General features: G+C 42.4%; 1 protein-coding gene across 1 annotated transcript; it reads left to right on the forward strand.

Annotated features, from left to right (window-relative positions):
- The first annotated feature begins 5,646 nt into the window (after nucleotides 1-5,646).
- LOC110220970 (retinol dehydrogenase 12-like) lies at nucleotides 5,647-25,024 on the forward strand. Its single transcript, XM_021005285.1, has 6 exons — nucleotides 5,647-5,917; nucleotides 9,760-9,999; nucleotides 10,263-10,355; nucleotides 19,413-19,601; nucleotides 23,416-23,522; nucleotides 23,988-25,024. The coding sequence occupies exons 1-6, from the start codon at nucleotides 5,725-5,727 to the stop codon at nucleotides 24,183-24,185; spliced, it is 1,020 nt and encodes a 339-aa protein (XP_020860944.1). The 5' UTR covers nucleotides 5,647-5,724; the 3' UTR covers nucleotides 24,186-25,024.
- The last annotated feature ends 1,308 nt before the right edge of the window (nucleotides 25,025-26,332 follow it).

A 26,332-nucleotide genomic window follows, 5' to 3' on the forward strand; every position in this document is an offset into this window, starting at 1 on the left:
GATTTCACTTAGCATATTTCATTTTTTTCCCTTAAATTTGATCCTGGTGTAAAGATCAATCATTAGAAATCACTTCTATTGCGTAGCAGGGGTGGGGAACCTGTAGCCTCGAGGTCACAGGTGGCCTTCAAGGTCCTTAGGTGCGGCCTTTTGACTGAGTCTAAGTTTTGCAGAGCACATCCTTTTATTAAGGGGATTTCTTCTGTGAAGTTTGGATTCAGTCAAAGAGCTGTCCTTAAGGACCTAGAGGGCCACATGTGGCATTGAGGCTGCAGGTTCCCCACAAGTGGTGTAAACAAACCTGTAAATTCTCAGGAACCCAATTTCATTTTTCAGGAATTCCATAACCCATAATATGTTATTTTCACAGGGCTAATAGTCTTGCCCAAACAGATAGTTTCTAGGACCCTGGCAAGTTTGCAAGAGAGATCTTTTCTTTGTACACACAGTAATCACCAATTTTTCCCTTTATCCCCCATAATGTTTCTAGTCCTTACTGAGTCTCATCCCTCAGTAATGAACGTGAATGGTAGGATTTTTTTCCCAAAGCTATTGCAGCTCATTTATCTGGGAATTCTTAGAAAGGCTCAAGGTTGTCCATCCAGCTCCCTTAAATAAGTTTCTCTTTTTGTAGGGAGGAAGCAAGACAGTTCTTAAAATTAAAATTGAACATAATCTATTACAAAAATGGGAAGGAGTCTCATACTTTACAGTCAAAATTTCTGATTTCAAGACACCAACTTAAAGTTATTTTTAATTTGATCAGTATTTTAGTTTGTAAGATTCCCTTAGTATCTAATTGGATGTTTTAGTCAAACTCAATTACCTTTTGATTGTTTCCTAGTTCACAAACCTTTTCTCTCTTTCATGAGCCAGAAAGAGATTAATAATATAGGCCAGCAATTTTTAAGTGCCAGGTCTATTTTTTTCTTCTTCTGAAGTTTCACTGGCAATTTCTGTAATCAGTAAGATGACCTCTAGTTGTAAAACAATAAATCTGTCGTTCTAGGGGTGGTGGGAAATGCTCTTCATTCCCCTAAAATGAATTCTAAATAATATTAACACAATTACTTGCTAGCATTTATTTCAACATAAAAACATACAAACCACGATATAGGTTTGAGGGGAAAAGATTCTCCCTCCCTCACCACCTTTTCTTCTTATCTGTCCTATACTGCAGAATCTGGCCACAGTTCAGGAATGTAAAGGCAGAGAAAGAATCTGAAAACTTAGTAGAGGTACACGTTAGTTAACAAGAGGATTTGCTGGCAAAATTTTTCCTCCTGAGCTCTGTGCACACAATTACACTCCCTGAGGGACAAACATAGGCACAGAACAAATATAAACAAACCAGCAACTAAGACAGTGGTCCCAGTATTAAAGGTTATTTCTCCTAGATGTCTCCAGAGGTCATGCTGTCTATCACACACACACAAATATACACACAGCCTAAGAAACTATTATCCTTTAAAAATTTCACCTCCCTTGTTTTTTTGCACAGTCTGATCTGACACTTTATTAATCACAAACAAAATAATCTTCACCTAGTTTTTCTCCTGCCTCTCTCCTCTCTCTCTGATCGAAGCAGTCAGAATGAGAGGACTGAAGAGAGAAAAAGAAACTCTGATCTTTATCCTGTGATATAGAGGGTAATTGCCATTTCAAGGTCTGTCTTAATAGGGCTGAAAGTTCTCATTTTTGCCTAGACTATAAATTTTCCATTCCATTCAGCAACATAAACAGGGTTTACCCCACTCCTCAATTGCATGAAGCTTATGATGGCACAAGCCAAAGTGAATTTTCCAGGTGTCCCCATATTTGTGGGGCTCTCAGGGATGAGACTGGCCAGGATTCCCCCTGTGGAAGCCTCACTCCCCAAGCCCATGTCTTTGGTATCCTGCCTACTATGCCGAATGTAAGGGGGAAAAATCATTCTCCCTTAATTACGCCTGTTGTAGGGTGGCATACCCACTTGAGAGAATACTGAGATACCAAAGAAAGAGAGGCTCACACCAGCTTGGTTATTAATAGGTTTTATTAGGGTTAATTAAGTCGATTGGGAGAGTTTACTCACAAGAGGCCGTCATCCTGAGCAGCATCAGGACAAAGTTAACATCTTGGATCCCCAAACAAACCCTAGACCAGGTCAGGTATCATGTAGAAACACAAAGAAGACATTGTACCAGGATGACCCAGGGTCGTGTGCAAGTTTTCCCATGGGATAGTTGGAGCTTCTTTTGCCATTTACATTTATTCAAGGTAGTTTATATTTTTCTGTGGAGTCATAGGACATTCCTCTTTGGTTTCCACCATACAGTGGTATCGTTGAGTCAAAGGGTACAAACAGTTTAATAGCTTTTGGGGCATAGTTCCAGATTGCTTTCTAGAATAGCTGGACAGATCTAATGTCATCTTTTGGACAAGCTGAACAAGTCATCTTTTCTCTGAATCCTTTGATAGCTACTTTCCAAAAACCCAGACTGCATCTCAGAATGTACATGGATTTCTTCTTTACTATCACAGATTCCAAAATGAAGTAGATATTTCCCCAAATAGCCAAGGTACTCCATTTCTATTTTAGTCACTAGTTGCTTTTTTTGGGAGAGTACAAGTTCTTTCACTACTTCCTCCGCATCTGAAGAGTGAAATTACCATCAAGACAACCCAAGAAATTATTTGTTCTGCTTTTGGCAGAAAGACTGAGCACTTCAAATATCTGAGCAATTGGAGAGTTGAGGACCATGCCACTATTTTGTATTCATCTCTTTTATCTGTCCTTGTTTCCATTTTCTTGGGGGGGGGTGCTGTGGGAGTCCAAACATGTGACTGCATCAGTGTGGAGAATTCTCAGTGTGGAAATTCCCTCCACCCAACCAGATCAACAGCTTGGCAACTCTATAACTTATAGTCTTAAAAAATTACCTGGGGCACTGAGAAGAGTAAGTGACTCCTAGTTATATAGCTGGTATCTGCTATATACCTACATCTTCCTGACTCTTAAGACTAGCACTCTATCCTTTATGCTGACATCTTCTATGGGAGAGTTATTTGACATTTTTGGCCCTCCACCTGGGCATCTTTGGCTCAAGTGCTGCCTTAGGTATGGTGCCATCTCCAGTTGTCCTGATCTATATCTTGCCACTGGACCCAGATGGCTTCCAAGGAGAGAGTGAGGCTGGTAACTTGCACTGCCCTGCCTCAGTTAAATGCAGTTCACTTGCATGTCATGGCATCATCTTCCTGATGTCATGGTCCTCTTTGAGAATGAAGGACAAAGCACACAGCCTCAGGTATAGGTGATGCAATTTGGTGGTGAAATAGAGTTCTGAATATGGATTCAGGAAGCTTGGTTTTGAATTCTGCCCCAGAGACCAGCTGTGTGACCCTGAGTAAGGAGTCTCTTCTCCATGCCACGGTTTCTTTATCTGCAAAAGAGAAAATAACACACCTCACAAAGTTGTTGGAGGAATCAAATAAAGTATCTTTAAAGTGCTCTGAAAACCTCAAAGTGCCATACAAATGCTGGCTATTATTAGTTATAGCATAGCTTGTCACCATATTAATTTTCCCTCAAGGGAATTTAATAACTGAGTTGTTGACCAGGTGGTGTTCTGCTTGAACCACCAGTCCAACAAGCTAGTCCATTTCTGTTGCTTACATGAATGTCTTCCTAAAGGCTGCAGTATTCCTGCTTGCCTCCAGGTGGTGGCCAGCCTGCAAATGGCCGAACTGTCTTCCCACTGATCTGGCAATGCTTGGTAGGCAGAGCTAAGCAATTTGAACCAACCTCTGTTGGCTGAATCTGAAATTAGTCTGGGGAATGAAATGAAATAAGTCTGTAATTAGCTCATAACCACCTCCTCACCCTTACCACATCTTCTAGGCTCCCGCCTTTCTGATCAGGCTCCTGTGTACCCAGCACTCAGATACTTACCCTGCTGTGATCTCATAATTTATTGTTCATAAATAGAAAGGAAATAGATGAAGCTTCTCATATGAAAGCATCCACTTCTAGCCATTTCCTAACCTGCCTCCTGGTCAGCCGAGATCTTTGGATACAGCAGAGAGGATACGTACCTGAGACTGTTAGGGAAGGAAGAGGAGTTATTCAAACTCTTTCTTAGGATCACAGACTAGAAAAAGGGAGGGGGTAAGAGATGATGAGGGAAATAATCTTTTCAACTTTCCAGCCCTATGGGATTCACAGTAGTTGGCCATTTTAGCAGCTTGGGGTCTTCTCTCCTTGAGGACACTAATAGTCTCACTCTCAGGATCAGGACTTTTCCCACAATGCTAGTGGGGGTTATCTCCACACTTCCCAATGTGTCACCAATCACTACTTCCCTAGCCCTCATGGCAGGCAGAAAGTCCATGTCCAAGGGAAGCTGAATGAAGAGGAGCCTACCCCTAGTCCTGCAATGTACAGATTTCATCCTCCTTCTTCCCATGAGGGAGCTAGCCCCTGTTGCAAATGAGAATCCACCATGATCTCCACTGGAGGGAATGAGATGTAATCCCTCTCTCCTATACCAAGGTCACCCCAAATCTCCCAGTCTTGCTGGCAAGCATTACTCCAGAAATAGGTGTCAACAATCCAAAGAGATGAGGAAGAGCAGAGCTGCAGGCTGCACATACATCTTCTATAAACATCTAAATTAGTCAATGTGCTGGTCTCACACTATTGCATAGCCCTTGGCTGAAGAGAGGCCATAGGGAGCCCTTATTCTGAGGGAAAAGAGAACCCAAGCCACAGAGAGCCCCCAGTTTGACGAGGGAGCTGTTCTTACCGTCAGGGGGGCTCTGTCTGCTAGGGAGCTGAACCTTTAGCAAAGCTCCAGTCTAGGGCAGGATGAACCAACAATAGAATAGAAACCAAAGCAAGACAGGAAGAAAGAACTGGGTTGCTGTTAGACTGAGGGACAGGGATTGGCAACAGTCTAAGAGAAAGCGTATGTAGACAGAGGCATAGTAGAAAAATCCTTAACCACTGCATTTCTTCTGTACCACCTCAGACCAACTGAGAGGAGAAGCAAGCAGGAAAGAACGTTGTGTCCCTGGCTGCCATCCCTAGGCTGCGTGTTGCTTTAATGTTTGTCTGTCTGTGTGCTGTTTCATTCTGCTGTTCAAACACAGTCATTTGCATTGATTATTGTCTTCCTCTTTTGAGTTGGGGAGCTCAAGATTGACGATAAAGAAAGCCAACCCATTGGGCTCGACTTGAGTACGAGAATAAAAGTCATTTTAGTAATTTCTCAGTGCAAGGTTGCAAGGAGATGAGCCTGTAAATTGTGTGGGAGTTGATGATATTGGCTCTGAGTGGCATTACTCCTGGCTTAGCCTAGCACCCTGCACACTTCCTGCTTCATACACATCAGGAAAATGAGGCTCAGAGGTAGGCAATGCCTTGCCAGGCTCATTCTTGTATTCCATGCGGCCTTTTTGCAATCTTTCTGCCATCTAGGAGGTGATAAAGGGCTAAGGCAGGAATAATTCATCCACCTTCATTCTCTCTGTGGTCAGGTCAGTTGAGCTTGGCCGATTCATTTCAGTTTTGCTTTGGTCAAAGTCCTAGGCACTCCTTTCTTTTGCCAGACTATAAACTCCACCCTCTCCAAATAAGGGAAGAATGAGCTTTTCAAAGTCAGAAGGAAGGACACTGGACACTGGGGTAGCCTTGGGTGTCTCATCTCAGCTCTTAAAAGGGTTAGATCTCCAGCCAGTTTCATGGGGCTGCTGGCATTGCTGGGCATGGAGGCCTGGAGTCTGGGCAGTTTTATTTGCTATGTCCTTCCTTCCCTCTTCCTCCTCCTGGTTGTGCTATTGAGGCTGTATGGAGAGGGGTCAAACATCTGGACTCTCCAGGGTTGCCCTGTAGACTTAACTGGGAAGACTGCTGTAGTGACCGGAGCCAACTCAGGTGAGAACTCCCTCTCACCACCTAGGGAATCCATTCCTCTCATTCCTTCCCTTTCCAGGCTCCCTATCTCTCTTCCAAACAATGTTCTCATTCCTCCCCACTGCACCCTGTCCCCCATCATATATACAGAACCACCCATCACCGTCCTAGGGTTTCCATTCCTTCCATACTTCCATCTGGGTAAAAGTCCCCATTTCCCCCTCTTTCCAGGGTCCTTATCTTTCCCACCACTGTCCTCCTCTAAGAGCTTCATCTTTCCTTCACCTTACCATCACCACTCCCCATAAACCAGTCTAGAGTGTCTATCTTTCCCTTCCCTCATTCATCGGTTTACCCATTAAAACAACCATTTGTTAATTTTCCACTCCATGCAGAAGTTGTTGTTCATTCATTTCAGTCATGTCCAATTCTTGGTAATCCCATTTGGGGTCTCCTTAGAAAGATACTGGAGTGGTTCGCCATGTCCTTTTCCAGATCATTTGGCAGATGTGGAAAGTGAGACAAACAGGGTTCAGTGACTTGCTCAGGGTCACACAGTAAAGTGTCTGAGGCCAGATTTGAGCTCAGGAAGATGGGTCTTCCTGACTCTCAGCCCTATGCTCTGTTCACTGTGCCACCTAGCTGACACACAAATATATGTATAGGTTTACATATATATACATACACACATATACATATATTCTTTAGACAGGTACAAAATAAAGTGTTATTTGAGGTAAAATAGGGAACACCAGAGAAGACTTCATGGAAGAAGTAGTATTTAACTTGAACTTCTGAAGTGAGTTCAATAAGGGGGGAAGGGGAGGCAGGTTACTCCACAAATAAGGAAGAATGTGAGCAAAGATTCAAAACAAAGAAGACAACAGGACACAGTACAACTAGGTAGCATCATAGTACACAGACCACTGGACCTAGAGTCCAGAAGACTTGAGTTCAAAGAAAGTTCAAAACTTTCTAGAACTGTGACCCTGAAGAGGTCATTGAACTGCCTCCGTTTTTTGTTTGTTTGTTTGTTTGTTTGTTTGGGGTTTTTTGGCATTTCTTTTTTTTTCTTTTTAAATTTTATTAACTTATTTTGATTTATCAGTAATCACTTCCATATGCTTTTGAGTTTAAAATTTTTCTCCCCCTTCCTCCCCACCACCCTCCCCCAAAGGCACATAATCGGGTACAGGCTGTACATTTACATTTCTATTAAACATATTTTCACATTAGTGATGTTGTAAGTAAAAATTAAAACCAATAGGAGGAACCATCAGAAGGAGGAAACAAAACTCAACAGAAGAGGGAAAAAAATAGCAATTCAACTTCCATAGCTCTTTCTTTGGATGGGAATAGCATTTTCCATCACAAGGTCTCTGGAGATGTCTTAGATCCTTCTATTGCTGGGAAGGGTTAAGTTTATCCATATTAGTCATCTCACAACGTGGCTGCTATTTTGTACAATGTTCTCCTGGTTCTGCTCACCTCACTCAGCATCAGACCATAGAAGTCTTTCCAGTTTTTTCTGAGGTCAGCCTGTTCATCATTCCTTATAGCACAATAGTATTCCATTACATTCATATACCACAACTTGCTCAGCCATTCCCCAATTGATGGGCGTCCTCTCAATTTCCAATTCTTTGCCACCACAAAAAGAGCTGCTATGAATATTTTTGTACATGTGGATCCTTTTCCTGTTTGTATGATCTCTTTGGGATATAGCCCTAGAAGTGCTATTGCTGGGTCAAAGGGTATGCACATTTTTATAGCCCTTTGGGCATAGTTCCAAACTGTTCTCCAAAATGGTTGGGTCATTTCACAGCTCCACCAACAATACAGAGGGCACTGACCCAAGTTTCTTGTATTGGGAGCCTAGGTCTTGGTCACTGGCTTTGTGTGCTGGGGCCTCTTATGCTGACAATTGTAGGCTGTAGGGTTCTGGCAGCTTACCTGGTGTTGGCCTGGAATCAGCAAGGCTGGAACTTTCAGGCAATTCCAGGTTCCCTGCTTTTCCTTTCCTTTAGCTTTCTTTAGCTCCTTTTAGATGGGTGCTGCAGGGTGTTTATCTGCCTGGGGCCCCTTGAAGTGCTGCCTCCCTTAGATCTGCTGAGGCACTGGGAGGCTCCTTTGCTGTAGAATGCTGAGGCACCTGGTGGTTTTCTGAGCTGGTTTCCACCGGTTCCCCCACCCTCACTGAGGCACTCAGAGGTCCAGGTGTTGATGTTTGCCTGCTCTACCACCTGGGGTTCAGAATCTCCTCCTGGTTGGCAGTTGGAGGCTTCAGGATTCTAACAGCTTACCTGGTATTGGGCTAGAATCAACAAGACTGGAACTTTAGGGTGACTCTAGGTTGCTTTCTTCAGCTTCTTTCAGATGAATGCTTCAGGATGTTTATCCGCCTGGGGCCCTTTGTAGTGCTGCTTCCCTTATTTTTGCTGAGGCACTGGGAGACCTGTTTGCTGTAGAATGCCAGGGCACCAGGATGTCCTCCTGGTGTGCTAAAGTGCGGCTTTCTGCTAGCTGGCTGGGGCACCTCCCATTCCATACTGCTCCCCTTCCACCAGGGTAAGAGGGACTTTCCCCTTTAATCCCTCAAGCTACCTGGGCTACTGCACTGCTGCTCCCCATCTTTCTTCTGGTTCAGCTGTTCCAGGGTTTTTCCTGGGGTGATATTTTCCAGGTTTTCAGAGGTTGATAGGTGAGGGTGAGAGCGACCACCTTTTTACTCCGCCATCTTGGCTCCTGGAAGCAGAAGTCCTGAACTGCCTTAGTTTCATCAACTTCAAGAAGAGGGTTGTTGTGAGGATCAAATGAGATAATATTTGTAAAGGGCTTTGCTAACTTTAAAATGAACGGGTAGCTATTTCTATTATTGTTTATCATAGGGGCAAAGAGGTACCCAGTTTTTTTCTTGTTTTGGGGTTTTTTTTTTAGGCAATTAGGATTAAGTGAGTTGCCCAGGGTCCCACAGCTAGTAAGTGTCAAGTGTTCGGTCTGAGGCCGGATTTGAACTCAGGTCCTCCTGACTTCAGGGCCAGTGCTCTGTCAACTGCACCACCTAGCTGCCCCAAGAGGCACCCAGTTTTGATGGAGCATTGAGTACATGAAGAGAAACTACATGAAATAAAACTGGAAAAATAGAATAGGGCTAAATTTTAGAGGGCCTTGAATGCCAGGCCAAGGAATTTGAATTCTACTCAGGAGGGACACTGAAAATTTTTGGCAGTGAGGAACGTGATAAGAAAGATTGTTAAGGCTGCTTTTGAAGAATAGATCAGAGGTGGGAGACAGCAGAGGCAAGAGGCCCTAAACTATTGCACCAATCCAAGAACTGGTAGGGATGGCAGTGAGAATCTCTCCTATCACTATCACTCTCATTTCTTTTCCCATTTTTCCCCCTCTACCACTCTTATTGCTTTCTTTAATTCTTCCAGGAATTCTTATTGGGCTTGGGTCCAATTAGTATTTTTTTTTAAGGCAATTGGGTTAAGTGACTTGCCCAGGGTCACACAGCTAATAAGTGTCAAGTGTTTGGTCTGAGGCCGAATTTGAACTCAGGTCCTCCTGACTTCAGGGCCGGTGCTCTACCCACTGTGCCACAAGCTGCCCCTTCCTGTCACTATCTCAACCTTCACCATTAGATTGTAAACTGCACAGGAGCAGCAACTAGCTCTGACCTAAATTTTATCCCTCTTCCAGTGCTCAGCATAGGGCTCTGCATACTATAGGTGCCCAATTAATGTTCGTTGTATTGTTAAATTTGAGGTAAGGGAGAAACCACAAAGTCAGTTCTAGCTTCTTCCCCTCACCATCCTTGTTCCCCTCCAACTTCTAATCCCAGTGTGTCTCCTGTGGCCCAGGTATAGGGAAGGCTGTGTCCTGTGAGCTGGCCCGACGTGGGGCTCGTGTGGTCCTTGCCTGCCGGAGGCTGCCTGAGGGACAAAGAGCACTTGCAGACATCCAGAAAGCCACTGGGAGCAGAGAGTTATTGCTTCAGGAGCTGGACCTCAGCTCTATGGCCTCCATCCAGAGCTTTTCCCAGAAGCTTCTTCAAGAGGAACCCCACATCCACCTGCTGGTCAACAATGCTGGGGTCTCCGGTATATTCCCCCACATTCCGGGTCTAGAGATTGCCCACAGTAGAAATTTTTCCAAACCCTAAGGCAACTACCCACCCTAACCCTTTCCCCTCCTAAGTAGCCATACTTCAAAATTGCTGTTGCATCTGACGCCCTGGTCTGGTCTGGTACTCATAGGCTCCATCCAAGTTCCCCAACACACATCCTTTTCACCTTCTCCCATATTATTCAGCTTGGAGGTTCTGTGATGCCTCTAGGGTCTTTGTATTTTTGTTTTCTTCCAGGGCTGCCCTACAAGACTCTTACCTCAGACGGCCTGGAATTGACTTTCATGACCAACTACCTTGGGCACTTTCTGCTCACAAACCTGTTACTGAGTAAGGAAAAAGTGCACCCTTCCCCCGTTCTCTTCTCTCCTCCCAGACCTTTATTCTCTGAACAAAGCCAGGCCTCAGAAACCCATAGAATCTCAGTGTTGGAAGGGACCTCAGAGCCAGCACTTCTTTTTTTTTTTAAATTTATTGTTTTGGTTTTTGGTGAGGCAGTCAGGGTTAAGTGACTTGCCTAGGGTCACATAGCTAGTAAGTGTCATGCGTCTGAGACTGGATTTGAACTCAGATCCTTTTGACTCTGAGGCCAGAGTTCTATCCACTGCACCACCCAGCTGCCCCAGAGTCAGCGCTTCTTAAACCCCATATGGAGTCATGACCCAGTTTAAGAAGCATTGAAGGGGTAAGGTTTAACTAACCCTAACTTACTAATTTAGTAAACCGTTACCTAAATAGGAATCTCTCTTACATAATGCCTATCTAATCTGTCCTTGAGCTCCGGTACTAGGAGACTCACTACCACCAAGAAGCCCATTCCACTTGGACAGCTCTGATTATTAGAAAGGTATTGAAAGAAAATGTGCTGGGGGCAGCTAGGTGGCGCAGTGGATAGAGCACCGGCCTTGAAGTCAGGAAGACCTGAGTTCAAATTCAGCCTCAGACACATAGCACTTACTAGCTGTGTGACCCTGGGCAAGTCACTTAATCCCAATTGCCTTAAAAAAAAAAAAGGAAATGTGCCTCCCTGTTATGTTCTCCTCCTGTTCTTAGTGCTATTCTCTGGGTCCAACCAGAACAAACCTAATCCTTCATCCTTGTGGCAAGTTTTCAGATACTTAAAGAGTGTGATCATACCCTGTTATGTTTTCTCTTCTCTAGACTAAGTTCTGAACTAAGTTCCTCTGTTCTTTCGAGCAGTCTTCAATATGGCCTATTCTCCAGCTTCCTTACCATTCCATTTGTCACCTGTATACTTTCCATCTTGTCCATCCCCTTCTTAATACATGGCTTCTGTGATTGTTTCCTCTAAGGCTCTCACTTCATCTATAATGTCATTTTGAATTCTTTCTTCATTCCTTCCAGGAATTCTAATAGATCTTACAGGGAAACTGTCACTTGTACCTGTTGTGGAATTATTTTCTTGGTCTGTTTTTTTTATGGATTTGTATTTCTTTATGATTTGTATATTCTTTTGTTTACTCATTTTTCCAGCTTTACTTCCTTAATTTGGCTTTTGCGTCAGGGCTAGGCTTTTCACACTTCTGAAAAGAATGGTGGGGTCTTGTTTGGTCCTGACGGGTATTATCTGGGGTCTTGCCAGTTATCTGTAGTTACTGAACTTTCTGTTCTTCAAGCACCTTAGGAGGGAGGTCTTTGGCAAACAAGCTGCAAACTTCAGTGCCCTAGGGCAAGAGGACAGTGATCTGACCCGAGGTGGCATCTGAACACTACCCTACTGGGCTGAGCTTTGCAGGATCCTGATGTCAGTCCAGGTTCACAGGGATACAAATGCGTGTTCCAGGTTTCCATGACTTGCCCCTTTTCCACATAGTAGAATGCTGTGGCTAGATTCTTTTCCTAGTGCCTTCTGGCTGACTCTTTGTGTGGACCTGGGAAGGAAGAGATATACTTGGTAGAATTGCGTCTTAGGTTTCTTGATTATTACTTGGTCTTGTGCTCTTATTTCACCCTTGCTAGAATTGGGAGTGCTAGATTGTTTTGCTCCTGATCGCTCTGCCATCTTAGCTGTTACATCAGTTCTTTTTTTTAAAATAATATTTTGTTTATTTTCCCAATTTTATGTAAAAATAATTTTCCATATTCATTTTTTAAAATTTTGAGTTCCAAATTCTCTCCCTCCCTTCCTCCCCTGTTCCCTCACTGAGCTGGTAAACAGTTTTCTTTTGGGTAAATAGTATTTTATTTTTTCCAATTACACGTAAAGATAGTTTTCAACATTCATTTTTTATTAATTTATTTTTAGTTTTCAACACTCACTTCCATATACTTTTGAGTTTTAAATTTTTCTCCCCCTCCCTCCCTGCCTCCCTCCCTAAGATGGCATGTAATCTGATATAGTCTCTACGTGTACATTTCTGTTAAACATATTTTCACATTGGTCATTCAACATTTATTTTTTATAAGATTTTGAGTTTCAAATTTTTTCTCCCTCTCTACCTCCCTTCCCCCCTCCCAAAGTAGCAAACAATTTTATATAGGTTATACATGTGCAGTCATGTAAACGTATTTCCCCATTGTGGTTGTGGTTTATCCTTCATTCTTGGAGAAGACAGTGACATCAGGGAGATGATGACCTGACTCCCAAGTGAATTGGATTTAAGTGAGGGAGAGCTGTGCAAAATCATCAGCCTCACTTTCTCCTCCAGAATCATCTGGGTCTAGTGGCCAGATAGATATAGATCAAAATGACTGGAGGTGGCCCGGGATGCAGTGGGAGACTTTGGCCATTTTAAGCTAATGTCTTTTCGAGTTCTCACTTTAAATGGGGCAATACCCATTCAGTGAATAGGCTTCTTTAAGAAGTGAGTCAAGGGATGGCCCCTTTACTCAAAAAAAAAAAAATTCAACAGGGAGGGAAAGACTCTCAAGGTTGCTGACCAAAAGAAAAACAATTACTATTCACGTTCACCCTAAGCCAGGAGGGTCACCCTCCCCCCCCAAAAAAAACCATTAAGTGGTGGATGGGCAGAGACCTGCTGTTGTCCAATCCATGAGATCCAAAGTGAGTTGGGTTTAAGGCATGGTGTTTAAGAAAGAAATTTAGCCAGTAGACCCCAAGTTAACTAGGTAGGTTTCAGCCATCAAAATTTACCTTCCTTTGCACAGAACACCCTCAGGTAAGGGGAAGAGAGGGGAGGGGTGACAGAACAAAAGGGAAAGCCACAAAAAAGAAAAGTGAAAATAGTATGCTTCAATGTGTATTCAGACTCCATAGTTCTTTCTCTGGATGTGGATAGCATTTTCCATCATGAACCTTTTGGAATTGTCTGGGATTATTATATTGCTGAGAAGAGCTAAGTCAATCATAGTTGATCATTGCACAGTGTTGTTATTACTGTATACAATGTTCTCCTGGTTCTGCTCACTGAACTCAGCACCGGATGATGTAAGTCTTTTCTGAAATCTGCCTGCTCATAATTTCTTATAGAACAACAGCATTCCATTACATTCATATACCACAACGTGTTCTGCCATTCCTCCACTGATGGGCGTTCCCTCAGTTTCCAATTCTTTGCCACCACAAAAAGATCTGCTAAAAATATTTTTGTACGTGTACATCCTTTTCCCTTTTTAATGATCTCTTTGTGATATAGACCTAGTAGTGGTACTGCTGGATCAAAGGGTATACACAGTTTGATCGCCCTTTGGGCATAGTTCCAATGGTTGGGTCAGTTCACAATGCATTAGTGTCCCAATTTTCCCACATCTCCAACAATTATCATTTTCCTTTTCTGCCATATTAGCCAGTCTGATAGGTGTGAAGTGGTACCTCAGAGTTGTTTTAATTTGGTTTTTTGTTTTTGTTTTGTTTTGTTTTGTTTGTTTGTTTTTGTTTTTTGTTTTTAGGCAATTAGAGTTAAGTGACTTGCCCAGGGTCACATAGCTAGTAAGTGTCAAGTGTTTGGTCTGAGGCCAGATTTGAAATTTGAACTCAGGTCCTCCTGACTTCAGGGCTGGTGCTCTATCCACTGCGCCACCTAGCTGCCCCAGAGTTGTTTTATTTTGATTAATTAATTAATTAAATTTAATTTCTCTAATCAATAGTGAGTTAGAGCATTTTTCACATAACTAGAGATAGCTTTCATTTCTTCATCTGAAACTGCCCGTTCATATCCTTTGACTATTATCAATTGTGGAATGGCTTGTCTTCTTATAAATTTGACTCAGTTCTCTATATATTTGAGAAATGAGGCCTTTATCAGAAACACTTGCTATAAAGGTATTTCCAACATTTCTGTTTTCTTCCTAATCTTGGTTTTGCTCGTTTTGTTTGTGCAAAAACTTTTTCATTTAATGTAATCAAAATTATCCATTTTGCATTTCATAATGTTCTCTATCTCGTGTTTGGTCATAAATTCTTCCCTTCTCCATAAATCTGAGAAGTAAACTATTCCTTGCCCTCCTAGTTTGCTTATGGTATCAGCCTTCATGTCTAAATCACGTATCCATTTCGACCTTATCTTGGTATAGGGTGTGAGAAGTTGATCTGTGCCTAGTTTCTGCCATACTCTTTTCCAGTTTTCCCAGCAGATTTTGTCAAACAGTGAGTTCTTATCCCAGAAGCTGGAATCTTTGGGTTTATCAATCAGTAGATTACTTTAATCATTTACTACTGTGTCTTGTGTACCTAATCTATTCCATTGATCCACCACTCTATTTTTTAGCCAGGACCAAATAGTTTTGATGATTATTGCTTTACAATATAGTTTTGGTACAGCTGGTCCATCTTCCTTTGCATTTTTTTTTCATCAGTTCCCTTGATATGCTTGACCCTTTGTTCTTCCAAATTAATTTTGTTATTTTTTTCTAGTTCTATAAAAATTTTTTGGTAGTTTGACTGGTATGGCACTGAATAAGTAAATTAATTTAGATAAAATTGTTATTTTTATTATATTAGCTCAGCCTACTCATGAGAAATTGATATTTTTCCAGTTGTATAGATATGACTTTATTTGTGTGAAAAGTGTTTTGTAATTGTGTTCATATAGTTTGTGGATTTCTCTTGGCAAGTAGACTCCCAAACATTTTATATTGTCTACAGTTATTTTAAATAGAATTTCTCTTTCTACCTCTTCTTCCTAAACTATGTTGGTTAATATATAGAAATGCTAATGATTTATGTGGGTTTATTTTATACCCTACAATTCTATAAGTGTTTGGTAGAATTCACTTGTAAACTCATCTGGCCCTAGAGATTTTTTTCTTAGGGAGTTCATGATGGTTTGTTCAATTTCTTTTTCTAAAATGGGGTTATTTAAATATTTTATTGTTTCTTCTGTTAATCTGGGTAATTTATATTTTTATAAATATTCATCCATTTCACTTAGATTGTCAGATTTATTGGCATACAGTTGGGCAAAATAGCTTCTAGTTACTGCTTTAATTTCCTCTTCATTGGTGGTGAATTCACTCTTTTCATTTTTGATACTGGTAAGCAGTTTGATATAGGTTATACATGTACAATCATGCAAAACATTTCCATATTAGTCATGTTGTAAAAGAAAACACAGATCAAACAAAAGTGAAAAAAGTAATATGAAAAAAGTATGTTTTGATCTGCATTCAAATTTCTTCTATGGATGTGGATAGCATTTTTCACCGTGAGTCCTTTGAAATTATCTTGGATCATTGTAATGCTGAGAACAGCTAAGTTATTCATATGTTATTATCATACAATATTGCTATTACTGTGTACAAAGTTCTCCTGGTTCTGCTCACTTCACTTTGCATTAGTTCATATATGTCTTTCCAGGTTTTTCTGAAATCATCCTGCTTGTTATTTCTTATAGCACAATAGTATTCCATCACATTAATATACCACAGCTTGTTCAGCCATTATTCATCCCCTCAATTTCCAATTCTTTGCCAGCACAAAAAGAACTGCTATAAATATTTTTGTACAAATAGGTCCCTTCCTCTCCCTGCTTTTTTATCTCTCTGGGACACAGACCTGGTAGTGGTATTGCTGGGTAAAAAGGTATGTATACATGGTTTTATAACCCTTTGGACATAATTCCAAATTGCTCTCTAAAGTGGTTGGATCAGTTTACAACTCCACCCATGGTGCAATTTTCCCACATCCCCTCCAACATTTGTCATTTTCCTTTTCTGTCTTGTTATCCAATCTGTTTGGTGTGAAATGGTACATCAGAGTTGTTTTAATGTTCATTTCTCTAATTCATAGTAATGAGAGCATTTTATATGACATAGATAGCTTTGATTTCTTCTTCTGAAAACTGCCTATTCATATCCTTTGGCCATTTTCAATCAATTCTTAATCCATTTAATTATAATATCATCTGGCCTGTTATTCTCTACCTTCTCCTCAAGTATATCATGAATAAATTTTTCCAATGCCTGTACAGTATGGCTTTTGGAGGCAGAGATATCCAATGGAAGGGATAGTGGATTTGAAGTTAAAGGACCAAGATTGGAATCCTAGCTCTGGGTCCTATCTGTAAAATGAAAGGGTTGGACTCCATGGCCCAGAATGTCCCTTCCAGCTCCAACTTAGGCTCCTATGATCTTTGATCTAACAGTTGATCTACCAGTCTACTAACTGTATCAGAAGAAGGGACTGAGGTTAATTGAGCACAGCCTAGTTAAGTCATATCACCTCTTAGTGATCAATGATTTTCCCCTTCAACATGCTCACAAACTGTCCATCTAATGATATATTCTGAAATTCTGTCAGGAATCAAAGTCAAACTTATCAACGTATACTTCGAAGAATCTTTTCTCTTCCTGTTCTTGAAAATTGAGACTTGCTTTCTTGTCTTATTTTTCAGTTTTGTTTGTTTGGCTTTTTTTCAGAGATCTCTAACAACAGCTCACCAACTGCATTCATCAATTTTTTCTGTGTTCTCAGTTATAATTCATTAAGACCTGATGTGTTTTGAATTTACCAAGAATTTCTAAGTCTTCCAAATCCAGTGGCCTTTCATGATACTACACTGTCTGTATCAATCATTCATCTAGGTAGAGAAAGCCATCATTCATTTAGGTAGCAAAAACTGCAGTTAAAGAAATATTGAGTATATCTGCCCTCCTTTTTGTCATCATGCATAAAATGTGGTCACACTCATGATCCCTAGGAATAGGGCCAATTACCATTGGGCTTCTGGCTTTGGTTTCTAGTTTCTGGACCCTTTTGTTGACTGAAAAAACAAATGGGAAACCACAAATAGTTCAGAGAGCCAGAGGATAGCACAGAGAACAGAGCAACCAACTGGAGGGAGACACCCAGACAGGACAGACTAGATTCCCTGGAGAAGAGCTTGTACATGAACACAACTTACCAGAATATGGGGACCCAAAGCCTACATAAGTGAAGCCTTTATTGTGAGCATGGTGGTCCAAAAGCCCCTGATCAAGGTGGGACCTCTGGGGGACAAATATTGCCTTAAATTTTCATTGTTTTAGGCACAAGCTACTGAATGTGTTTGTCAGATTATATAAAACCTGTCCTATATTTGACATTGTGTTAGCTAAATTTCACATTCAGTCATTTTCGTTTATGGAGCAAGCTACACAAAATGCACCGTGGGGCAAGCAGCATAAAGCATATCCTCAAATCATCTTTTTAAGACATTGTAGTTAGGGGATAAAAAAGATTATGGGACGTAGTCCCCATGAGCAGAAGCCTGAAGATACCTGGAGACAACTGTTGGGGAGACTGCCAGGTTGGTGGGAGTGGGGATGGAGCAGGACAGGGCAAGATAGGGAAAAGCTCACTTAGGGTGTGAGTTCTAGGGGGTTGGAGGGGAAAAAGAGGGGTATCCAGTAGCTTCCTGGCTTAACTATTCTTGCTAACTATGTGCTAAATTCATTTGTCTCTGCAAAAGCTGTGTAAATGATGTCAGACACCCCACTCTCCCCACCCATGTTAGTGCTCTGGAGTAGACGCTAAATTTCCCACCCCCAGTTAGGGCTCTGAAGTAACCTGAATGCTTGTATGCAAGTTGAAGGTCTTTTTCTATGAGGCCGAGAAGTAAGCCAAATGCTCATGTTCTCAGAGCAGATCTCAAGCCGGGGCAAAATAAGCCCCAAAGAGAGATATTTAGTGAAAAGATTGCATGCCACTTGTATAAACCAGGAGCTATGTCTTGAAGTTCCAACAACTTCATTTAAAGATGGGGTAACCACCTGTCCCAAAACCCACTGGTGTGGGATTCTCTCTTCATTGACAAAGCTGAAGGCTCTACCCTGCTCAAAAGTTAAAAGCTGCAATCCCCTTTGAGTCAAGTGACAGTCCCCTTTGGGGACTCATCAGGCTTTGAGCCTTGTTCTTCAAGCATTAAGTCACTTCTAGTGCTCCTGGTTCCAGCGTCAAGAGAGAAGATGGAAGATGGCAATCCCATTTCAGGTTGCTGGGGAAACAACTCTGGGAAGATGAGAGGAGTGGGCAGTCTCATCATGTCCCTGTATCCAGCTTGCTACTCTAGAGATTTGGGGGAGTTTCCCCTTGGGTGAGATCCAAGACCCTTTCTCCTGGTTGAGCTGAGTTATCTCACTCCCAATGGGAGAGCTCCTTTACTCTGTATTGTCTGGTATATAGCTTTCTATGTATACCTTCTCTAATGTCTGTTTTGCCATTGATTTGGATAAATGAGTTTCTTTGCCATTTGCCCCATTTTCCTCATGAAGCTGGTATTAGCTGGGAGATAGGTCAAGCCTTGGATATAGAGCTCGGGATCCCCTTCCCCCTCCAAATAATAAAGCAATCACAGGTTAGATAGAACCCAATCATATGCCCCAAACAAACAATATTTAAGGGAGCAGATAGATATCATTCTAGCCCAGTACCCATTCTCTCTGTGATGATAGTAGAGTGGCCTCTGGCCCCAACCTCCTGCTTCCCTTCCTGGCAGGAATGGGGAAGGGGGGGGAAAGGCTAGAGATGTCTCTTCTGCCTCCCTTCAAGCCACACACAAGGGCAATATCTTTCCCAGCAGGTAAAGCCTCCCTGCACATGTGGGGCTCACCACTATTTGCCCTCTCTCTGTCCTTATAGTGGTAAACATCAGGGTTGGCCTTTAAACTCAGATCCTCTAAGTCTAAGTTCTGTGCTCTTTCTAGAGATGGTTCTCCAGTCTGAAGGAGACATGACCTCCATTCAAGAAGCTGCTGTTGTTACTCCTAGGGCGGATGGTAGATGGTGGGAGGCATTAAGGGTTTCTTGGATGAGAATATCTGAGTGAAGAGGCAGTGTTAAAAGGTGGGAAGAGAACTGAATTTTGAATCAGGAAATCTGGGTTCAAGTCTCAGCTCTTACACTGATTAACTTACTGACTGTAGAACCCTGAGCAAGTCACTTTCCATCTCTGGAGTGTTGGGGTAAGGAGAGTTCTTCTTTTATTTCAGAGGGCCTACTCGGGGCAGGCTCAGCCCGAGTGGTGAATGTGAGCTCTTTTCGACACAAGTATGGATTTGTGAATGAACAGCACCTGGTAGGGGCTGGGGACCCCCTTCCCGAACACCAGAATTATGACTGTTCCAAGCTGCTATTGATCCTTTTCACTAAGGAGCTTGCCCAGAGACTTCAAGGGACAGGTAACCATGCCTTTACCCTTATACCACCTCTAGAGTTTTGTCTACCATCCACCCCTTCATCCCACAGCCCCTCTATACCTCCTCAACTATAGTCCCAACATCTCTCCTGGCTTCTCCCTCTTACATTACCCCTACAGTCCTGTCCACTTCACTTCTAAATGGTCTTTTGATACCTCCTCAATCTTATCTTCTACCATCTTTCTTTGCTGCACTCCTGTACTAACCCACAATTCCCTCCATTTCCAATATTCTCCTCTCCTACCACAGGCTTCCACATCTGCCTATGTTACTATGTCATCAACATGTCCCCTAGCTCTGTTCTCCAGAATGTACCCACATCATACATATGTATAGTGTGTAGTAAGGGAAAACTGGAAGAAAGAAAACCACTGGTACTATTTTCTACATTTCCCAAACTCCAGCACCACCCCCGCCAAAGCTATTCTATTCAATATAATTCAACTCAGCAAATATTTCAGTTACTAGTATGTACGGACCTCTGTGCCAGGAGTTGAGAAATACAAAGCTGAGATAAGTCACTGTGCCTGTCCTCATGGAGTTAATAGTCTGGCGGAAGGAAGAGACACAAACGCAATAGCAACAGTATACAACAATACATACTAAATGTATTACAGGGATAAAAAGTGAGCTCCAAGAGGGTAATAATTTCACATCACAGAATACCTATTGTCAGGTCCAGAACCATTGTATGGTACCTGAGAAAGCCTAAAATGAGTCTGGGGCAAGTAAACTAGAGTGGACTAGCCTGAAATGGGTCTGGGGCAAGTAGGCCAAAATATACCCTCAAATCGACTTTGCAATTTACAGTGTAAAAATAATACAAGTAATTGAGACAAATTTACTTGCTTGAGAGGAAGAATTCATTACTACAGTGGCTTTTAAGCTGTCGAAGGCATCCATTCCTCAAAATTTTGTGCTCTTTAAATTTCAGTACCTCAGTGCAAAGCCCAAGTAGCCCTGCCCTAGTTACAGGTGTAGTTATTTTTACTTCATTAATTTAACAAATATTTCTAGAAATACTTATCAAGTTTTCAACAATAATAGCAATAAAAATGTAAGATTTGCACAGTGCTTCACACAATACCTCATTTGACCCACGTGGAAGGGCATTGTACTGAACATGGGGAAACAGAAATAAACACTGACACAGTTACTTATCACAGTAACAACAACAACTATTAGTAATGGGAGGTTCCTCAGCCCCAGATCCCCTTTACTAATGAAATCACAAAAACAACCACTATCCTCCTCTCTATGTTTATGTTTGTTGTGGTTTGGTTGTTCCAGTTGTGTCTGCCTGTTTATGACCGCATTTGGGATTTTCTTGGCAAAGATACTACAGTGGTTTGCCATTTTGCTCTCCAGCTCATTTTACAGATGAGGAAACCAAGGCACACAGGATTAACTGACTTGCCCAGGATCACACAGCTAGTAAATGTCTGAGGCTAGATTTGAACCCAGGAAGATGAGTCATATCAACTCTAGGCCTGGCACCTTATCCACTGTGCCACCTAGCTGCCATATTCATGTTAGTTACCTGTATATCTTAGATGTCAGAATCTTATCAGAGATATCTGGCATGAAGATTTTTTTCTCCTATCAACCACTCCCCTTCTTTGTCCTAGATAAATTAATTTTCATGTAAAAACTTCAATTTTACATGTTAAATGATCTATTTTATCTTTTGTGATTGAGCTTAGCTGTTGTTTGGTTAAAAATTCTTGCCCTAGCTATATCCACAAAAGATGTTTGATCTTGTTTTCTCACTTTTTTTTATGACATGACCTTTAATACTCAGGTCCTGTGAAGGTACTCCATTCCAAGAATAAGTAATGGTGTGATTGACGGGCCAGAGATAAAGGGAGGGCCATCTCACTCATCCTCTAAAAGTACCTCCATGGCCCATTCTTCCCACACTCCAACACCTCCTTATATATTCCTCCATTCAGCTGAATGTGACATGGCTCTTGCCCTCATGAAACTCACACTCTAGTAAGGATTGTCTTAAGGAAGAGAGATGAAACCTGTTCTTAAGTGCAGAGGTCAGAACTAGGAACTATGGGTAGAAGTTTCTGGGAAGCAGATTCGGGTTTAATGTAAAGAAAACTTCCTAATGATCAGAGCAGTCTAAAAGTGGGATGAACTACCTCTGAGGTTGTCAGCTGCCTGTCAATGGGGATCTTTTTTTTTTCTTTTTCTATTTTTAGGCAATTTGGGTTAAGTGAGTTGCCCAGGGTCACACAGCTAGTAAGTGTCAAGTGTTTGGTCTGAGGCTGGATTTGAACTCAGGTCCTCCTGACTTCAGGGCTGGTGCTCTATCCACTGCACCACCTAGCTGCCCCCCCAATGGGGATTTTTATGCAATGACTGGGTGATCATCTGGTGATATTGTGGTGGGGATTCTTATGTATGAACCTTGAGCTCCAGTTTCATGGTGTGTTGTGGGGTCATCTCAAAGAATTCAGAGTCAGACCACTTCTAATCCAGGTATAGGCATTTATTGAGGATTGATGCCCCTCAGGAGGGAGCTAGGTTCCAAAGAGGAATCAGTAACTTAGTAAGACAACGCAGGCAAATTTATGGCATAATGATGCTGATTACACAACAGAAATTATGAATATTAAAAAGTCAGGGGGGATTTGTTAAGGAATTAGGTAATGGGGAGGAGTCCTTTCTATGGTTTGGTGGTCAAACATCCTAGTCATGCTGTTTTCTGATTTTCTGGTCCTGCCTGGTCAAGATGATGGATAGTTAGGTATTGTGGTCCTGTCCTGGGCTAAACGGATGCTGTGCTTGTAGTTGAGTATGAGGACACACCTGTTCAAATATGAGAATTGGGTCTAGGGGCAGTGGCTAGCTAGGGGCAATGACTGTACTGAGTCTGGGGGCAGCTTTGTTAGGATTCTGTCACCTCCATTGTGCCTCTAATGCTCTGGATCTGCCTCTCTAGGTGCTGGATAGGATGTTTCCTCCTGGGGGAGGCGCTCTGCTGCTAGACCCCAAGATCAATGGGGTGAGGGAAGGGGAAAGGGAGAAAAATCACTTCCTTATATCCCTCCCCCAAAAGGTGAAGAGCTAGCTTCCTCCTTGAGTGGCTGGCTTACTTCTGCTGTCTCCAGAACTAAGGCCAACAAGGGCATGAACTGTTTTCCTCCTTGTCCAATGGGATTGCTCCTTTCCAACTCAGAGAGACTGTCATGCTTCTTAACGGGTAACAGGTTAAAAGGCTGTTAATGTCTTACTGACACATTAAAACCTGAGACCTGTGACTACATCAAATGGATGGGGGAGAGGAGTGGGTAAATCTTTCCCTTTTCCCCTGAAATTCTCTGATTCTGGGAAAGCACAGACACAGAAAAGTCCCCAGAAAGTCCAAAGTGTGTATGTAAGAGGAGGCCAGAGTGCTATGAGTTCAGGTTAAAGAAAGGTTCCTTTCAGCTGGAAAAGATTAAGGAAAACTTCCCAGGGGGTTTGTCACTCTGGAGGATGGTTGTTAAACTGCCCAAAGGTGGAGATGAGGGGAGAGGGAATTCCAGGTACAGGGAACAGCATGAGAAAAGGCAGGGCAGTTAGGACACGTGAGGGATCTATTTTGACTAGAGTCAGTTTGGGCTGGAAGGAAAATGAGATAAGACTTGAAAAGTAGGTTTGAACTGAATTGTAGAAAGTTCTGAGCACAAGGGAAAGAAGTGGGGCTTTCTTTGATAGGGAGCTCCCAACCTCCATATTGTAACACTTTCTTACATCCATCCCCTGTCACCTGGAGACCCACATTTCACCCCCTGTACTTCAGGTGTGACAGTGAATTCAGTGGATCCAGGGATTGTAAAGACGGAAATTATGAAGAATCATACCTGGTTATATCGCAGTATCTTCTGGCTCTTGAGTGTCTTCTTAAAGGTGAGGAGATGCTGGAAGGTGCATTCTGTTCGGTGTCCCCCATGTCCTCGTCAGGGGTTTAGGAGGTGGCAGTCTCTGTATATCCCCTAGCATTGCCCCTCTCCCTTAGATCCCAGAGCAAGGTATATAGCCTCTGAAGAATCATAACTCATATTTAGATAATAATTTCCTCTTTTATAACATGTAAGCATCTGTCTCACAACAACATTTCATGATAAGTGTGTTATTATCCCTGTTTATTTTATAGGCGGGAAAACTAAGATTGAGAGAAGGGGTAACATAGTGTGAGAGCTGAGACTAATACTCAGGATTCCCTACTCCAAGACAAGTGTAATCTTTCTACTATGGATTAGAAGGAATTATTTTCTCTCCCACCCCATACTCCCCCACCCTGATGTGTCCCTGGATCCCTTGAGCTGGGTGTGACTCTCATATCTGACCCTCCTCCCTTTGCTGTCACTCAAGACTCCTGCACAGGGTGCCGTTCCCGTCCTGTACCTGAGCTTAGCAGAAGAACTGGATGGCATTTCAGGAAAATATTTTAACTCCAAATGTAACCTGACCTTGCCTTCTGAGCTTGCCCGGGACCTTAAAGTGGCCCACAGCCTCTGGAATGCCTCAGCCAGACTGACCAACCTAGAGAAAATAACCAAGAGGGAATGACTTGGCAAAGTCCAGTGAGCCCTCCCTCCTGTTATTCCCACTCTCACTGCAGTGACTTGATTCAATTTGTGGCTTATCACTAAACTGATCAGAAGACTCTCAAAGTTGTTTTTCTGTATAATGTGATTGTGGTATATGCATTGTTCTCCTGGTTCTGCTGACTTTATCCTGCATCAGTTCAAAAAGGTCTTTCCAGTTTCTGCTGAAATTGTCCATTTCATCTTTTCTTATGGCACAATATTCCATCAATTCATATACTACAATTTGTTTAGTGAGAAAACCAAATTGATTTTATCCTGTAATTGATTGATTTTATTCTGTAATAGGCAGTGCTACACTTCATTTTCTTTGTCTTTAAGCTAATTTCATAAGTATGTAAGTTCAGAAATTGAATCTTCCCCTCTGAACGAGTTTAAAAGTTCAGCTTTCCTGTAAATCACCTTACTTAAAAGAAGTCTATTATCTTTGTTCCACCAGCTGCAGTTGCAGGATGTTGCCCTTCTTTGATAGCTGCTCTGTTACCTATATACCATGAGTTATTCTTACAGAATGCAGGTAGACTACTTCATCAATCAAAGTGGAAGGAGGGGTTGTTGCTAGCCCATATTCAAATCAACAATATTGTCCCTCATGCCTATGGTGCTACGGGCTCTGTAGTCGATCACATCATTTTCCCCATCTAGGATGCTGCTTTCTATTTCTCAGATACTCTTTCTTTTGTCTGTAAAGGCTGTCCCCTTCATCCAGGGTCTTAGCTAGCTGAGGAGGCTGAGACCCTGTTTATTGGAAAATTCTTGCTTTGTCAATAAATTGATCATTCTTGGGACTTTGTGACTCAATTTACCTTGATTTTAATCATAGCAGTTTGTGAACCACAAAGGAAATGGGAGAGGGAGCCTGGGCCTCAGAATAACCTCTTGCCAGGAGCCTCCCCAGAATGCTCAGGCAGAATTTTCAAAGGGGCCAAGGGAGAGGGGACGGAGACTTCTCCACAGGGGATCGCACCAGAGACCTGACTCCCCTGAGTCCCAACTCTTTTGAGCCAAAGTCAGCCCTCACACTGCTGAGGAAGTTGCGACTTTGTTTCTTTTGGTGTCCTATTTGTATTCAGTGTCTTATTTGTGTTTAATGTGACTATGTGGCAATAACTGGTAATAAAAGCCCCAGGGAAACCATGCCCCAAAAGATGAGCCCCGGGTGGAGGGATTTTTTTTTCTCTCCGTGGGGAAGACTCCTGGCTTAGGCTAAGGAGCTTCATATCAGTGGTACCTCTCTAGTGAAGTAAATGTGTCACAAATAACCATAGTGGGCCAGTGACTAGCAGATGGAGTGACTGGCAGATTGGTAGTGAACGGCATTTCCTAAAAGAGTTGGGGAAGCTCTGTTGCAAATGAGAATCCACCATGATCTCCACTGGAGGGAATGAGAGGTGATCCCTCACTCCTATACCAAGGTCACCCCAAATCTCCCAGTCTTGCTGGCAAGCATTACTCCAGAAATAGGTGTCAACAATCCAAAGAGATGAGGAAGAGCAGAGCTGCAGGCTGCACACACATCTTCTATAAACATCTAAATTAGTCAATGTGCTGGTCTCACACTATTGCATAGCCCTTGGCTGAAGAGAGGCCATAGGGAGCCCTTATTCTGAGGGAAAAGAGAACCCAAGCCACAGAGAGCCCCCAGTTTGACGAGGGAGCTGTTCTTACCGTCAGGGGGGCTCTGTCTGCTAGGGAGCTGAACCTTTAGCAAAGCTCCAGTCTAGGGCAGGATGAACCAACAATAGAATAGAAACCAAAGCAAGACAGGAAGAAAGAACTGGGTTGCTGTTAGACTGAGGGACAGGGATTGGCAACAGTCTAAGAGAAAGCGTATGTAGACAGAGGCATAGTAGAAAAATCCTTAACCACTGCATTTCTTCTGTACCACCTCAGACCAACTGAGAGGAGAAGCAAGCAGGAAAGAACGTTGTGTCCCTGGCTGCCATCCCTAGGCTGCGTGTTGCTTTAATGTTTGTCTGTCTGTGTGCTGTTTCATTCTGCTGTTCAAACACAGTCATTTGCATTGATTATTGTCTTCCTCTTTTGAGTTGGGGAGCTCAAGATTGACGATAAAGAAAGCCAACCCATTGGGCTCGACTTGAGTACGAG

This window comes from Phascolarctos cinereus, unplaced genomic scaffold (assembly GCF_003287225.1).
Source record: "Phascolarctos cinereus isolate Bilbo 61053 unplaced genomic scaffold, phaCin_HiC Scaffold_9;HRSCAF=440, whole genome shotgun sequence".
Classification (NCBI taxonomy): Eukaryota; Metazoa; Chordata; class Mammalia; order Diprotodontia; family Phascolarctidae; genus Phascolarctos; species Phascolarctos cinereus.

Excerpts from the sequence above, each read along its gene's own strand:
- LOC110220970 (XM_021005285.1), top strand. The coding sequence starts at position 5,725 with ATGGGGCTGCTGGCATTGCTGGGCATGGAGGCCTGGAGTCTGGGCAGT. Across the intron at positions 10,356-19,412 it reads GCTCACAAACCTGTTACTGA|AGGGCCTACTCGGGGCAGGC; the intron begins GTAAGGAAAAAG and ends CTTTTATTTCAG. Across the intron at positions 19,602-23,415 it reads CCAGAGACTTCAAGGGACAG|GTGTGACAGTGAATTCAGTG; the intron begins GTAACCATGCCT and ends CCTGTACTTCAG.